The sequence below is a fragment of the Mixophyes fleayi genome, chromosome 5 (genome assembly GCF_038048845.1).
Source record: "Mixophyes fleayi isolate aMixFle1 chromosome 5, aMixFle1.hap1, whole genome shotgun sequence".
NCBI lineage: Eukaryota > Metazoa > Chordata > Amphibia > Anura > Limnodynastidae > Mixophyes > Mixophyes fleayi.
Genome location: NC_134406.1, coordinates 88,843,003 through 88,860,197, shown reverse-complemented (window position 1 = coordinate 88,860,197; position 17,195 = coordinate 88,843,003). Strand labels below are relative to the sequence as shown.

General features: G+C 38.8%; 1 protein-coding gene across 1 annotated transcript in view; it reads left to right on the top strand.

Moving 5' to 3' along the window:
- The first annotated feature begins 6,556 nt into the window (after nt 1–6,556).
- Nucleotides 6,557–17,195, top strand: part of STK17A (serine/threonine kinase 17a) — a 29,198-nt gene continuing 18,559 nt past the window's right edge. Inside the window, exons 1-2 of the mRNA XM_075212533.1 lie at nt 6,557–6,707; nt 7,248–7,456. Coding sequence (XP_075068634.1) covers nt 6,600–6,707; nt 7,248–7,456 — 317 coding nt within the window. The 5' untranslated portion in view covers nt 6,557–6,599. The remainder of the gene's footprint in view (nt 6,708–7,247; nt 7,457–17,195) is intronic.

The window sequence follows — 17,195 nt, the reverse complement described above, 5'->3', positions numbered from 1 at the left end:
TCTTTTGACATGTATAGAAATCTGGACAGGATGTATGGTCTGTGTGCATACAGGAAAGGCACACACAGGAAGTGTTTATTGAGTGTTCACAGTCATTCTTACTAGCACTCTTGTCATAGCAGGAAACCAAATATATACCAAGAATATTCACACTTCTGCATGCCGCAATAGAGTGACTACATATTTAGTGATGTGACTAATGGAGACATTTTTCTTTAGAATAGAAAGACACACTACCTGTTTGGTACTGGAGACTAGGTCAGGTCTACAAGGACTTGAAAGAGCATCTATATGGAAGATTTAATAAAATTGATAATTAGGGCAGAGCTGTTTGGTCCTCACCATTTTCCCATTTCCAGACTTTTTGGGCAGAGAACTCAGCTGTGATTACTGAGCAGGAAGTAATCTGATTAAATGAATTTGATCATTTTGAATACATTTTGATTACACAGATTTAGGCTATAAGCCTTAATGATTTATTAATGTCATTACTCTTACTGTCTTCAGTGTACTTTACTGTACAGTAACCACATTCTTTTTTCCAGTTCTGCAATTTGAATCTTGCCATCTCTCTGCCATTTACTCTCTCTTTAGCCAAGGGGTCCTGAAGCTTATCAATAACACAAACACCCTTGTTATTCCTCCATCATTCTTCTACATGCTCAATGCATCCTCATATTTCCCTTCATACTTTATCAAATGTGTATTGGCAAGAGACTGGCAAATGTATCACCTGCCCAGATGTATGAGGATGAGAGCCCATAGAAAAGTCAAGTAAAGACTTCCAGGACAACAGGATACTTGAACCTATGACCCTAGAATGTTAATATGCCCCCAACCTCAAATTTTTAAACTCTAGGGCAGGGTTTCCCAAACCCAGTCCTCAAGGCTCCCTAACAGTGCAGGTTTTCTGGATCACATGTGACATAATTAGGACCACCTGTGGATCTGTTACAATGTGTCAGTCAGTAATGAATACACCTGTGCTCCAGCAAGGAGATATGGAAAACCTGCACTGTTAGGGAGCCCTGAGGACTGGGTTTGGGAAACCCTGCTCTAGGGGGTAAATGTATTAAGCTGCGATTTTCCAGCAGGTTTGAAAATTGGAGATGTTGCCTAAAGTAACCAATCAGATTCTAGCTATTATTTTGTAGAATGTACTAAATAAATAGAATCTGATTGGTTGCTATATGCAACATCTCCACTTTTCAAATTCACCAGAATCTCTCAGCTGATACATTTACCCTAGATCTTCCTGACCTGAGAATTCCATAGTGGATGAAATTTGTTTCGTTAGTTGGGAGCCATGGGAGATTTTTTTAGAAGTCCACACTATCAGTCTGTTTTATGTTCTCCACCTTCGTGTTCCTGTCATTTATTGCCCCCCAGGTCCAGTTTCCCAATTCCTTGACAACTTTGCAGCCTGGCTTACTTATTACCTATCCTTTGACCTGCCTATGCATACGATACATACGGACGTCCGTATGTATCGTATGCAATTAAGATTCTCCGATGCGATCACTGTGGTTCCAAAACACAAGTTTTATTGGCAAAATATATTATAGGGTAAAGTATTGCATGCATATGCCTGCAAGATTGGCACCAACAACAAGCTTCTATCAGAACGCTCTGGTTTTCAAAGCCATAGGTGAACAATTTATACACTGTGCAGTCATAAAAAGCAATGACATCACACAGAAACACAGTTACAGCATTAAGGTCCACATATATAGGTTAATGGGTCATGACCTCCCAAGAACTCGACACCCCATTGGTTGATTCATCTGGTCATTGTTTCTTGAGGTAGGGGTCATCTTACCATGTGTGGCCAGGTGTCCTTCCTCAGGCTCCCGCCTCTAGACCTGTATAAACATCTCTGGAGTTGCTATTTGGTGTATGAAAAGTAGTACTAATTAGACCTACCATTCATATGTGCGAACGCTTCATAAATACTACCAGAAACATTCTCATGCAGTTGCGAACAGAATGAGACCAAACTCAATGTAATTAATATGTTGGAAACATTAATTGGCTTCTTCACCACATTATATTTTATATTAAATAAAAGAAATAGAGTAATCATATTTATATGTTGCTAAGATTATGATTAGGTTGCTTATCAACTGACTGTAGTGTACAGAAATTATTGATTACCATTTTTGCCCAATTATTAAACTTCAACACTACTCTCATTCTAGGCAATTTCAACATTCCCATTGATAATCCCACTTTCTCTCCTATTACTAAACTTCTTTCACTTACTTCCTCCTTTGATCTCTCCCAGTGGACCTCATCTCCCAGCAATATTATGGACACTCCCTTGACCTGGTCTTCTCCCACTACTGCTTCATCTCTAGTTTCACCAATTTAGCATTCCCACTCTCCGACCACAACCTCCTTTCCTTCAGCCTCACCTTACCTCATGCCCTCTCCCCTGCACCCCAAATCCACACGTACACAATGACACCTAAGTACTCTTAACCCAATCCACTTCGCATCTTTACTAAAACAACTATTTTCTCCTATGTCTGCATTGTCCTGCCCTAATCAGGCCAATTCTTTCTACAATAAAATACTCACTTCATCCTTAGACTATGCAGCTCCAGCTACCACATAGAGTCTCCGATGATTCAAACCCCAACCATGGTACAATAAACAGACCTGCTACCTGCAAAAGTGCTCCCGCAAGGCAGAGCGCCGATGGAGGTAGTCTCTTTCCCGATTTCCTACACTATAAATTCATTGTTTCATCTTACAGCAATGCCCTTTCAATTTCAAAATAAACATTCTTCAACTCTCTAATATCTACCCAGTCTTCTAAGCCTAGCTATGCCCTCTACCACTTAGAATGTAAGCTCTCTAATGAGTAGGGTCCTCCATACCCTTTGTTTTACGTATGTGTTGTTTTCCCTATTGTATGGCGTTGCAGAGCACTGTGGCGCCTTACAAATCTACGATAATAATAATAAAGCATTACTGCCACCTTCACTGGCGTGTTGCCAGTGAACTTTTGCAATACATGCACTCCCTGGACGAATTATTACAAGGCTGAGCTGCCACTAAACAACGTTTGACATCCAAAGGGTAACTTAGTTCTATCCACCACGCTTCACAGGTGACTTGCTTCTCAACCTCTTCTATGCAATCTCCCCGCAAATACATTTCCAACTCAACTCTGTCTTTTTGCCCCTCCTAGAAATACCTGCATAATATTAACATACATTTCCCCCTGTTCCACTCATTTCTCTTCAACCCCCCCCTTTTGTCTGTCTTCCCCTATTTGCAAGTTACAATGTCAGGAGCATATCTGGTTACTAGAATATGCCTTTTTATTCTTTCACATGTGTTGTCTTCTTCATACCACTTTGTTACAATGTTAATTGTCTCCAATGCAAAAACTGTATTACTTTAAATTACTTTTGTAAAACTCAATAAAATTGTATTTTTCAAAAATAATAATAAAAATAATAATAATATTGGGTGAAATATCCACCAAATTCTCAAGGGTTTCTGTAGCTTGGCAAAAATGGGTTGCTCAACACTGTAAAATCCACAGGGTGAGGAGGAAAATGTTGCAAATGTTACAAAAAGGCCATCCATCATTTTTGAAGCCACAATAAAGCAGGGAATGTGTACTCAAACTTTCATGTTATGATATTGCATTCAGATGCCCTCTAACAAGACCTTCACCTCCTGGGAAACATTGATTTGTCATCATGTTTACTGTGCTTTTCCAAATTAACTAATCTGTTTTTTGGATTAAATAACTGGTGTTAAAAATGTTGCTTATTTTAAAACTATACCTACATCATTTGTACAATCCTAGCTTTTGCTAATAGGGAGTTGGTTAGTGGTATTGCATTATATATGATGCGATCACAAAATTATTAGCCACTTAAAATAACAATTTCAAACTGGTCAATGAGGGAGTCACCTTTGCTCGCATGTATTGAACTGATGCGGACGCAACATGTATGTCAAAGAGCAATCAAATACATTTGAAAAATGTGAGCACATAATCTGAATATACAAAATCTAAGACATTGTAACAAGGTAAATTCCACAAAGCAGAGGCGGAACTTGCGAGCTGTGAGTCCTGGTGCAGGGAGGCGGGGAGGACGGTCCTAGGACCCCTGACCCTCTGCATCTGTCATGCAGCAGACCCCATTATCTTCATGGACCCCAGTGCATGGCACCTGCCGCAACAATGGTAGTTCCGCCACTGCCACAAAGGTTTACAATTCTAAGCAGTTTGAGAGTTACTATCTTTAAAAAAATTTAAAAAATATCTGTATTATGCAATAGAGAGCTTTTATCATATTATTTACATCCGTTATAGTTATTGAATGAGAATGTATTGCACGACTGAGATTGATTTGCCTGAGAATACTTTTTGAACTGCAATCAGTGCAGATGTGTGTTTGAAGCTAATTGTAAATTAGCAGGGCTGGCAGTGACATACTGAATGTCAATACAACATTAAACCACACTGAAATGGTGCTCTGGGTCAGAAAGACTAATTAACTCAGTAAAATTCAAAACTGCAGTAAGTATTCCTAATTGTATTTCAGGATTAAAATCACATGATCTGTCTTTATAAAAATATCTATCATTCCATTTACAAATTTTTGACAGCTTTAAAAATGGTTTACAACTACTATGATCTAGTCAGTTTAACTGTGTGCTTAAATTTCTTAAAGGCTATCTTGACTTCAGTTTAGGAAACCTCCCTCTTCCTGTAGTTACCCCATCCCCCCACGTAGCAGTATAAATGCTCTATTTCATTCTATTGATTAGAGGGGATGAATTGATTTGTTCTGCCACTATGAGCTGCAGTGGCTTCTAGAAATATATAGAGCATTCTTCATCCTGGCTGTAATTAACATGTGGAATCTCATTTGCTAAATAAAAGGGGCTCATACATAAAGAGGCGTTGAAGTCCAAAAGTGAACAACCGTATTGCCAATGTATAATCTATGTAATAGGATGCATAATAAAATAAAAATCACTATATTTCCTTTAATTCATTGTAAAGTATCGCTGCTGATCCATCACTGTTAACAGCTGTTTCATCTCTTCATTTTGCTCCTGGTTATCAGGAAAACCTGTAGACAGGCATTGGGACAGTTTATATCATATTAGGCCAATCTCCTGCAGAGTGATCGATTGATGGACAGTCTCAGTAATCAATCATGCTGCAAGAGAAGGACACAGCTTAATTTATACTGTCCTGATCCCAGTCTACAGTTGCCGTTGCCAACAGGAGAAATGTTAAAAGGAGAGGAAGCCAACAGCTTTAGTTAAGCATTTATAACTAACAGTTACATGCAGGTCATTTATTTGTATTTTACTATGCATATTCCCATGTACATAATATGTTTGTAAAGGATATATCCATCTTTGCTGACATTTTTTGACATTGTTAAATGTAAAAGACATGTAGGGGATTTTTGTTCAAATAATACCCTCTATCTATCAACCAGCATTGCTTATATACAGTGTATAGTGAAGTGTTTTCAAGACTGTCTGAGTTGAGTAAAGATGTGTTTTTTGGGTGCTTCAGGTGTGGTGCTGTGTGGCAGTAATTGGCAACCAATGTATTCAGAGGTCTGCATGTGTGATTCTCCAACCTTCAAAAGCTCTGCACATTAACCTTAGTTTCATGGATGAAAGCCCCCAAACTAGCCAAAATGCCCCAACATGTCCGTTATTTGCTGTAAAATTGACCCACATGCAGTTAGACCTCCTTTTCCCACAAAATGCCACACATGCCCTCATACACCCACAAACCCTCAGCTCCCACATCCAAAACTCCCCCATATGCCATTCAGACCTCCTAACACGCAGATCAAATGCCACTCAAATCTCCCCATTTGCCCAGAACATGCCACCCAGAGCTCCCTGAAAATCGTTTTCAAATGTAGACAAATATGATAATATTTTCACAAACATTATCCAATTCAATTCACTATTACTATCTCTCGGGTCAGTAAGGAGTTCGCTCTGTCCTAGAAAATCAAAGTAAATGCAATACTACCTAAATAATTTGTAATTTGCATGGTCCTCTACCAAATCTCTCTCTCTCCATTAATATATATATATATATATATATATATATATATATATATATATATATATATATATATATGTGTGTGTGTGTGTGTTAAAATTACAAATAAACGGTTGTAGTAAAGACCACTTAGCAAAAACTAAACCCCCCAACAAATTAAATAAAAGGGTAACTAATATTAACATAAAACCATTTCTATTGCGCCCCCCGACTTGTGTGTTGCCCTATGCACGGCTCATAGTAGAGCACAGCCCTGTGCTTCTCACATATAGCTCAGCCTTGCTCGATTGTGTCCTACAGCGCCCTCTAGCGCGCAACCATAGTACGAGAGGACCAGGTTACGTATCGTCTGCGGGATCTATGCTTTTAATTTGATTGACAGCTAAGGCCCCGCCTTCTCCCGCTTGCCTGGGTAGCGAAATCTTCTAATGGGTGGGGCGTTGCTTACATTGTGGGCGTGTCCACTTTAAAACCCGGATTGTGAAGCTCGGCAGCTCTCCCTTAGTCGGTGAAGCTATTGGTCTTGTGTATGTCTGTAAGTGGTGTGTGTCCGCTGGGCTCTCTGTACAGGGCGACTGCAGCCAGCGGGGGAGTCATTCAGCAACCGGATCACCGAGAAGCCGGCGAGCAGACAGTGGTATGTTTTATCCTAACCCCCTGGTTAATCTGCAAAAAAAGTTGATACAATTAAATTTTGTGTTGGAGATAAAGTAACTGAATGCAAACCCCTTTTTAAAAATAAACACAAAAATGTAAATACCGAGGCGTCTAATAATATATGATCATTGTGCTTTGTGCTGAACATGTTTCAGCAGTTGCGCACTTTATAGCGCACATATAAATGTAATTATATATTATGTTTTACTACAGTGTGTGCATTAGGCACATAGCTACAGCCACTCAGACTTGCTCATAAAAGCCATGGAGTGAATAAGGCAATAATTAGGTTGGAATGGAAAACATCTATGAAAATTACAATCGTCTGATACATTTGGGGTATTTCTTTCCTAAAGGTTCTACACTACCCAACTACCCAATTAACAGAGCCGATGGGTGACTGGATGAGTAGTATTTGAGCCAATGTTAATTTTGTATCTTTACATACCTGCTTAGTTAAAAAATCAGCCTCCATTTAATATAGGTTACTGACCTTCTATCTCCTATTTGTTTTATAAAGGTTTGGACTGTGACAAGGATGATCCCGGAGGAAAGTTATGGAATGATGGATAAATGCTGCAGGACACCGCGGACTGTAAGACGACAGCAGCAGCAGGAGGAGAAAAAGGGTTATGGGAGGCCGGGGTTACTTGGAGATCCGATTACCCCAATTCAGACCCAGCCTTTCGCAAGTCGTTACACTATGGCCCCAGGGCACGAGCTGGGCAGGTAAGGCTGCTGCTTTTGCATTGAATATTGTGTTTAGACTAACACCAGTTTTATGGAGTCCATGTCTGTGTTCCAAGAATTGAGGGTTCAGATTGTCATAGGTGTGATTATTGGAAAGTGGCAGAATTCTCCCCCTGATTAGAATCAGGCTTATTGTATACTCAGTGGTCATTCAGTGTTTTTTAGCAATGGTGTATTTCTGTACTTTTCTTGTTTGCTGGAGGTGATGTGGAGTAGTAATCTTAATTTTGTAATAAGTGAACTGAAATCTTCAACTCTGCCAACATCAGCCACTGACCTTAACAAAGCAAACAGGAGCTGTTGAAATGTCATACTGTGTAATGATGGTGATTACTACTGTGAGATGTTAATCTTCCATTGGCCCCATAGCCCTGTGCTAAATGTTGGTTTAGAAATGTATTCGAAGCTGTGAATTCTGCACCAGTTTGTCTGTATTTCGTTTAATGTGTTGAAATGGATGTACACGTATGGGATCTTTATCTGAAAAACTATTATAGACGAGGTTCCAAAATCAAAAAAGGATTTTGTTATACACAGGCAGGATCACCGTGTTCAGTTATTAAACGATGAGTACTACGAAACAATTTATTGAGATACGGTTTGCTAGTGGGACTGTGGTGAAAGACCTAATTTAATTTTAAATGTATTTTGGAGACGCACTTATCCAGGTTGTCCCAAGAATTCCAAATAATCCTGTACCTGTACCTGTATGTGTTACTAAAAAATTCCCAAACACACTGGTAATTTTCGCTTTGGAAACTGACTAATTGAACATAGCCCCAAAAAATGGTTATTTTTTTATTATTTTTTTCTTTCACATTTTTGATACTGTCAAATGTGTATGTGAATCTTCCTCAAACATGTATCACTACTACTTCTGTTTTTCTTGTGACTAATCGAAAAAGTTCCCTTTTTCTCAGGAAATGAGAAAGCAGAGTAAAGAAATTACAGGTTCCCAGTCTTACTGGACACTAGATGTTTATGGTCTATGTAAAATACTCCTTAAACCAGTTTAAATATATACTTTTTGTTATTGTCCTCTGTAGTTAAACAATGACTTTCACAGAATGTTAATTGGCAGCTAGGACTTGACTGTGTTTGTTCTTCCTAAGGATGTTGTGACCAATTAACAGACAGCTAATCTTTTTAACTTGTTATATGCACCTTTTTTTTGTTCTTGCATTATAACCGAGTGTTTATCATAATTTATGCATGCTGTCCGAATGCATTTACTTTACCACCTTTTGTTTGTGAAGCTTAAGGTAAATGATGGCTGAGGAACCTCTATAAGGTTCCGTTAAGCTTTGGTAAAGCTGGATCTTGTCCGTAAAGGAAGCCATACTACATTAAGGCCTTGATAACTGGTATGTAGTTAGGTCTGTGTGTTTAGCTCTGCTGTTGGGCACCTGTCCAGACTGGTGTACAGCATCTAACAAAGCACTGTGCTTACTATGTGAATGTTTAACAGTCACACCAAATGTGTGGTGTAATTGGCAAAAAATAGGAAGTGGTATTGCAAATAATTCAGCAGTATGTCTTCGGGTTGTGTTGTACAGACTTCAGCTCTGATGCTGACTACTTCCCAGCATGCATCACTTTACCCACACCTACCTGAACATCAATCTAAAAAAAAACACAAAAACCCGCACACCACCTACATGGCTGAATTAAATCAGCTGTCATTCTAGAATTCAAGAAATAGTTTCCTGATTTTTTATTTTATTACGTTAAGTTTAAAATAGCTCCCTAACAAGGAACATATTTCACCTCTAGCTGGCAACGCTGTTGACTAAGTACATTCCACAGCTTTATATTACTTTTCGGTTTATTGCAAGCTAGATGGAGGTGGTAAATATTACATAGACGTGGTAACGACTCAGAAGCGAAGTCATCGCATATTTGCTCTTGTAGGATATCATGGCTAATGTTGTAACTTTATGCGGTTAAAATTCCACTAAATTTATATCTTTTTCTAAAAGATTGGCTGAGGGCTTTGTAACATTTGCATCTCATTAGGCCTGCATGATATGTTTCCATGATGGTTTCACAACTTGTGAAATTATTAAATGGGATTGGCGGACTATAAAAGAAAATGTTTAATTGCCTGGACATCAAACCTTAATGTCTGTCAACCTTTGGCTTAGGAGACAGGCACATGTTAGCGTCCCATAGTACAAGAACACTCAACCCCATTCACATTAGCAAGGTATGCAGTGGTAGTGACTCAAATGAATATATCTTGCCTTTTTTCTTTATATGATGCACCGCCAAAGTAATATGTAATATTAAGTTGATTCCACTTACAGCGTCAAATAAAAATGTTGCTTTTATTTGGGTTTAATGGTAGAAACATTGCTCACCTGTGTTGCCGGGGTGTGATAGATGTATAAATCATTTCTATTGTGGTTAGTAAGAGTGTGTAGGGCATGTGTAATACTGGTATGTAAAATATGTACGCAGATTAGTGTCTGAATCATTACAAAGGCTGTAAAATATACAGTACACAGGCAGAAAGCATAGAGCTGTCTGCCCAATAGGAAAGAAAATCAGCGTTTTTGAAATGTCCCCGAGTTATTATTTCCCCTGGCAGGGAGCTCTCATTGATCGCATGGGCTGTGTCTGGGTACCTTCCCGATCAATGGATGTTCAATGAGCACATGCTTTCCATTATGATGCCGGGCCTTTGATCAGGCTGCTGCAAGGAAACATGCTTAGTGTAAAGGATTTATCCAGACTAATCTAACGCCATCAAACAGCTCTGCACGGAACAGGCTGTCTAGTTTTACTTTATTTTGTTTAGTCCTTAGATGAATTGGGGAACCGGGAGACGTGCAGTAGGTGAATGAGGACGATGATGCTCTGACTTGAGAGGTTTTCCTGGCTGAGAATTTCCTGTTGTCATGTCTGGTTTATGTGCTTTAGGTCTCGCTAGACAAACTCCTTTGGATCAAAAGCACCTGGTGATAACTAAATAAGAAAGATATTATGCTCAGTCACTCTGTACATCTTTGTTTTTGAAACATTCCTTCAGCAGCAGCGTGTTTGGAACTGAATGACCGGAAATGTCTAATTAAAAAACACTTACTGAACAAATTCAGTTTTAATGCATAATATACTTTGCTGGCCCTGGTATTCTCTTTAAAATGTTTAGCTGACATCAGGTACAATAGTTTGTTTGAAGATGGAGCACACGATGGTGTACATGGCAGTGGATAGATCGAAAGATATTAAAATCAAAACCTGGAAATGAAACATTGATACAAAACGAACATCTAAGGAGGACGGAGTCTTCTAAAGAACAAGAGGTCAATGGATAACGGGCAGCGGAAATAGAGCCAAGACTTCAAAAGGAACTTGAGTTTATCAGAGAATGTTTGTCAATCTTTCTGTACAGAAAGAAGAGTTGACTAGATTCAAGTGAGGTCTGTAAAAGGCTTAACAAAGGATGTGTTTTGTTGCAGCTTAAAAAAAAAATATTTTTCGCAAGGGTTGGGTTTGTTTTTTAACAAGGGCCCATTTTTTTCCTCTGATCAAAAGACTAGAAAATTGTCTCTGGCATCCTTAGTCTAAAGGCTGTGAGCACCAACAGACTTAGCTGGGAACCTGCGGCTTCATAGCCAAGGTAACTGTTCAGACAGGATGGGATCATTTAATTACTTAGTCTACCTTTATTAGCTGGATGGCAAAATGCTTGTTTTGGTAGCAAGTCAAAATGGACTAAGTAGTAATAGCGTTTCCTACTTCAGGACTACTTAAGTTTGATGGTATAAATACCACAGTAACATTCAAATGTTTGCAAGACTAAAGCTGGGTACACACTACAGAATTTTCCACCAACTTTTTATGCCGATCGATTTTACATGCGATCGATGGTCCGATCCCTCGGTCCATGGACTGCATACACACTAGCCTTGTTTTAGAAGATAAAGGGAAGAGCGGACGTCCCTTTAGCGACTTTTTACAGCCATGTTGTCCTGAGCAATGATTGCAATTTCCTACACATCGGTCGGACGTTTATACACACTACACAATGGAAACGAGATTGGAACGAAAATATTAAATGGTACGACCAACCAAATGAGGCGACAATCGTTCATTTTGGCAGACTTTCGACCATCGTGTCACTACACACACTGACCCGACTTTTGAACGAACGGTCGTATGTCGGCTGATTGAGCCGATTATGGGACGAAAACCGTGTAGTGTGTACCTAGCTTAAGGCCTCTGTCATTTGGAAACAAACTTCACGTCACATTTGTGACGTGAAGTTTGTTTAGCCTGTACCTGTTGCTCCTTGTAATTGCCAAGTACACTGAAGCAGGTATAGGGCCCTAGTCTCAATAATTCTGTGTTACCAACTGTCACGGTCAAGGGGAAAAATGGGCTATATGTGAGCTATAATCTACCTCGGCAATATTGTTCCATGTGTGTCTAGCATAATGTTTTTGATACCGACAGCAAATTGAACTTTTTTAAATTTAACGTACGTTCTAAAACCTGCTAGGCCACAGGTTTGTTGGAAGTATTTGGGTTCCACAAGCTGTGAATGTTATTTAATACGTTGCTGTATGTGGTTAGCTGTTTATAAAGATAATATACTTACTTCAACCTTCCTGGAGTCTGACTCACATCCTCTGGCAGAAATTGGTGGTTATGCAATAGCGTGCCTAGCTATTGTATATTTGAATTTTACGAGGATGCCACCCTGTGTATGTGTTTGCTTAGGTAACCTACATGGTGCATGAGGTCTTTGATCCAGGGGTCCAGGGCAATATACATTCCTATATGCACACATAATGCAGCAAGTTAAATAATTGGTCTTTTTAATTGCAGTGATGTCCCCCACCAGTGATTCACACTTGAAAGTTTTTGTTTTTTTTGTTTTCCTGACTCTCAGTTGAGACCAAAACAAATTTTTAAGGAATGTTCATTAGAGAAGCGGTAAAACGGGCCATTCTTGTTCTGCGAGAAAGTATTGCCATTCCATAGGCCTGTGCAAATGTTTGTGTATTTTTTTTTGAAAAGTGTTTCCAACGGTTGCACAAAACTAGAGCTGCTTCTAGACTCTAGAGGGAGAAATTTACTGCTGGTATGGCTGGCGTATTACAGGAACTCCCACGTTCACCCGTATAGACCTCTTTACTGTTTTTATCTCTGTATAGTTATATGTGAAATACCATGTAACACATTATTATGCCCTCGTGAATGCTGGTGTGCTGTAAGTAAATGATTAGATTTACAGGACAGCTTAACCGAATTGTTTATGTGCATTTTCACTTGTCAATTGTTTTCTGAATCTTCTAATGTGACATTTTTATGAAAACATCTGTATTTTCTATTTGATTTATTTAAAATAACTAGTAATAGTAAATATACATAGACAACCACCTCGCCACTGGAAGCCTTTAGAATTGGTACAGGCACTTAGCTCTTTCTCGCACAGGATTCAGCATTGCTAAATATTGAATGCTATTACCATGCATGGGGACCATTGACACCGAACATTCCCGGTGAACATGGAGGTTTCTAGTAGGAGATTTCGGGCTGCAGTATTAATGATAATGAAAAGTGTTAATACTTTTGTTATTAATAATGTTGAAGTAAGGTTGTGGAAGACCTAACTACTGGGAAATGATTGTAATTGTTCCCAGCAGGTGTAGTGTTCAGTGGGGGAGCTCGCTGGTGTGTATTTTGGTGAGGGAAGGGGAGTATATACACTATACAAAAACCTGTATACAGAACAATTCTCAGGTAATAATGTTACATTGGCTGTACCAGATCACTGGATCTAAGTGTGACATTTAGTGAAGTGTATGATCACTGCATTTGATTTTGGTTCTAATTGTCAAGGTGCAGTTGTGTGCTGGAAAGAGTGGTGAGGTCATTACAGGTCTAATATACGGTGAGGTCACTACAGGTCTAATATAAGGGTGCTCTTCTGTGATTACATTAATATGAAAATTGGTCACATGTAGAGCATTGAAAATGAAAAATGACTTGTTAGGAAAACCACATAAGGGGCATTTATAAAGATTACACAGCTTTCAAATATGCTTTGTGGGAAGTGAGAACACACTACTTGCTTGTTGAAAGGTGACCCCCGCCCCCCCCCCCCCCCCCCCTATATATGCAAGTCCTCTAACATGACAGTGATGAGGTTGAATCTTTTTTACTGATTTACATCCGTTGTGCAGCCTTTACTTTTGCTGACAGGTAGTTGTCTTGACGCCTACCAAAACCGGAATTATCTGTTGAAAGCAAATGTTCTATAAAAATGGAATTGTTCTGCAATGTCTACTTAAACTTCTCTACCAAAATAAAAAAAAACAATAATTTAACAGCAGTTGAGCAAGGATGTGGAACAGACTTTCACAGAATTATGGCAGTTCACTATAAACAACTTTTTTTTTTTTTTTTTAATCTTTGATTAATTATAGCTATTCGCATATTGAAGGAGATGCAAGACAAATCACTTCAGCCTTCTCTCCACTTTGAGACTGAATTTACTCTGCTGGTGCAGTGAGACGCAGTATCATGTGTGCATGAATAGATTCTTCCAGTATCAATTGGAAAATGGCAACAATTTTAAGTTAGTATATGCATCACAAAGAGTCAGTCTTCAGCACTTACTGGACTGCGTGTTTTTCACTTAGGGTTTGGGGTTAGGGGAATGTTTTGTGTTTTTGCTAATGAAGATATCTTGGGGGGGGGGGGGGGGGAGTGGTAGGGAAGGGTTGAGGTCAGAACAATTATTTCCAAATACAAGTAAAATGCTAACCGCTGTCAACTTAAAAATTAAATAAAGGCAACAGCCAAACGTAAGGCAGGTTCTCTGGAGCATGACTACCTGTCTGATTGGCAGAAATGCCTCTTGGATGTACTTTGGCTCCTATTTTCCACATGCGGTCTGTCTGTTTGGCACAGTCAGTTGTTTCCATACTGAAATTGGACTAGATTTTCAGGTAACCATCACATCAATTTCAGATTGGCATATCGTCTGGTGATCATTTTGGGATCACATTCTCAGATATTAGCGCTGTCTGTGTATATGTATCCGTATGACTTGTATAGTACTTACTAAATTAAATGTAGATTTGCTTCATTAAGGTTATTCTACAACATATATCCACAACATTAATTTTTCTTAGAATATAAGAATTTCTTCTGGCTGTTAGAAAAATGAAGAATCTGTTTCCTTCCTCTGTTAATATTAGTGACTCCTCTTTGCTTCTTAATGAACAGATGGTAGTGTAGCATTGTAACAATTTGTAATGAGTGCATGAACATTAGTTTCCATTTGTTCAGGCTGGCACAGGGCTTGCTGTAAGCTCATCCACATGTAATTAGAGCTGTCAGTCAGTGTCTTCATTAAGCTGCTCTCCATTACGTAATATAGGGTGTTATCACTCCAGGAGTGTTGATTTGCTGCTCATGTATTTTATTCTGAAACAGAATGATATCCTAATGGTTTATTACACGGTACTGGAAATAAAGTAAAACTTTAAGTATTGAAACCAATGTCCCAGGCTGCCCATTGTTTTGTTTTTTGTTTTTTAAAAAAAAGGACCATAAGGTAACTTCTATGCCATCCTTCTGCTTTCCTAATCGTATTTGGTATATACATCCTTGCACAATTTATGCTGTTCAGCATAATATTTCCACTAATAAGTCCCGATTTATCCAGTGTATCATTTTAATTTGTTGCCCACTTTGGAACTACCCTATGTGTTTAATGACTACCCACAAATACTTTTATGGACAGTTTCTCACCTAAGATCCCAAACATTACCTGAAAAAAACATTGAGATTTTTTCAGAGCAGATAGATTTTAAATTGGAATGACCGGGTAATATTAAATCGTCTGGATAGGAGGTATGTAGTGCATACAGCACCTGATTGGACGTCACATCCAACTGATTAAGTCCTAGCAGTTTGAATCCTAAGGCTGGTTCCAGTGTTCCAGCGAGCTGTAGACTCTCCCTGCACTGATATTAGATACAGCAGCTCTTCAGTAATATGGATGCCCTTTCGCTGAAGTGCTACACTGGAGGTAGTTAATAGGGAGGTGGGTTGTCCCAAGGGCATGAATTGTGAGGGTCAAATGCAGTTTTGTTTAACAAACTGCTTTAAACAAACAGTTTTGTTTGAAACGCTTGACGTGTTTAGCATGGTTTAAACCGATTCCTTTTTTTTTTTTTTATCCACCTTTCTGCATCATGTTTGTCACCTATGCCTGTCTCTTCCGGTTTTCTTTTAATTACTGGATGTGTAGTCCAAGAAAAGAAATGTCTGGTAGGAATGGGAATCTGTTTAATAGGCAAATTCGTAGAAGAATTATAAAAGGTAACTTTTTTTTTAGTAGAATTTAAACATGGTTTGTGATTAAGGGGGTCATGTCTTTTTTCTTTTTCTTATATTTAGCTGTATCCTCCTGATTAGTCTGCCTAACAAAGTGTCATTGCCCTAAGATTTTTCAAGGTGTATGCCCACTTCATGGTCCATTTCAAGAAATTTGTCTGGCAGTGCAAAATACAGCTTTTAAAGTATAGGATGAAACCCAATCCACCAAGATCCCACAAAATTCAAATCTGGTTCATAGATCTAAAGGCTGTATACCATTGCACAAAGCTTGACACATCCATGCAACTGTGGCCTTTCCATCCCTTTATCTCATTTATATATTCTTGTAAAATCTCGTGCACCTAATCTGCATTTGCTGAGAAACACCGCTGGTCCTTCCAATGTCTCCATATGGAATGTGCAAACATTTGCATTTCCCTGGGTGCTGCTATCTTGGCCTGGAAATCCATGCACTTACCCATTAAGTCAGATGACATCACAAGAGTATTTTTGCACTTTCTGTTCCTAAATGACACCTGGTAGCTGTCTCCAATGTGTGAGGATAACAGGGGAAACAATGGACAAATCATAAGTCCATAATTTAGTCCAATGATTTAGGCTTGGTCCCCCTTGCTGTTTTGCCTATATTACCATATAGGTCATGTAACACCTCCTGAATATTATTTGGAGTTTCATATTTGCCTATCTGGAGCCTTCTTGGTAAAAGTAAGTTTCTTTCCAGTCAATATATCATTAATAATTGCATTCATAAACTGAAGAAAGCCTGCCTTTCATAAGCTGAAGAAAGCCTGCACAAAATTAGATCCATAAATCACGTGTATACATGCATGTACTTTGTAGTCCTTGACTCCAGCATTTGAAAATCAAAAGCTTCACTAGTGAGGACCTGGCAACCATACGGCTTTAAACTTTGCCAGTGAGCTCCATCCTTTCAAGCATGCAATCTGATTGCGTTAATCAGTGTTTGTATATCTACTTGCATAGAAGTAGGTCAGCATACAATGCATTTTAGTCTGTTGAATGCCCAGCTCTTTATGTCAAAGCATGACTTCATGCTTCTGAAATGTGCCAGACAAAAGGATGTTTACATTTGCCCGTTTCTATGGCTGTTTTTCTATCCATCTCTACAAGTCTTTTGATATGTCACAGATATAACGTTCTATTATTTTATTATCACCTGCAGTTTTTTTGGGTCTGTAATAAGTTCTCCTAATTCTAAATTGTACTTTCTCAACTCTGCAGTGCATGTTTAATTGCCACTTTCTTGATGATTTAAACTCTACTTGAAACTACCTGAATCTAGAGCCTTGGTAATAGTAAATAATTGCTGCTGCTTAGTGATTGTCTTGCATACAGT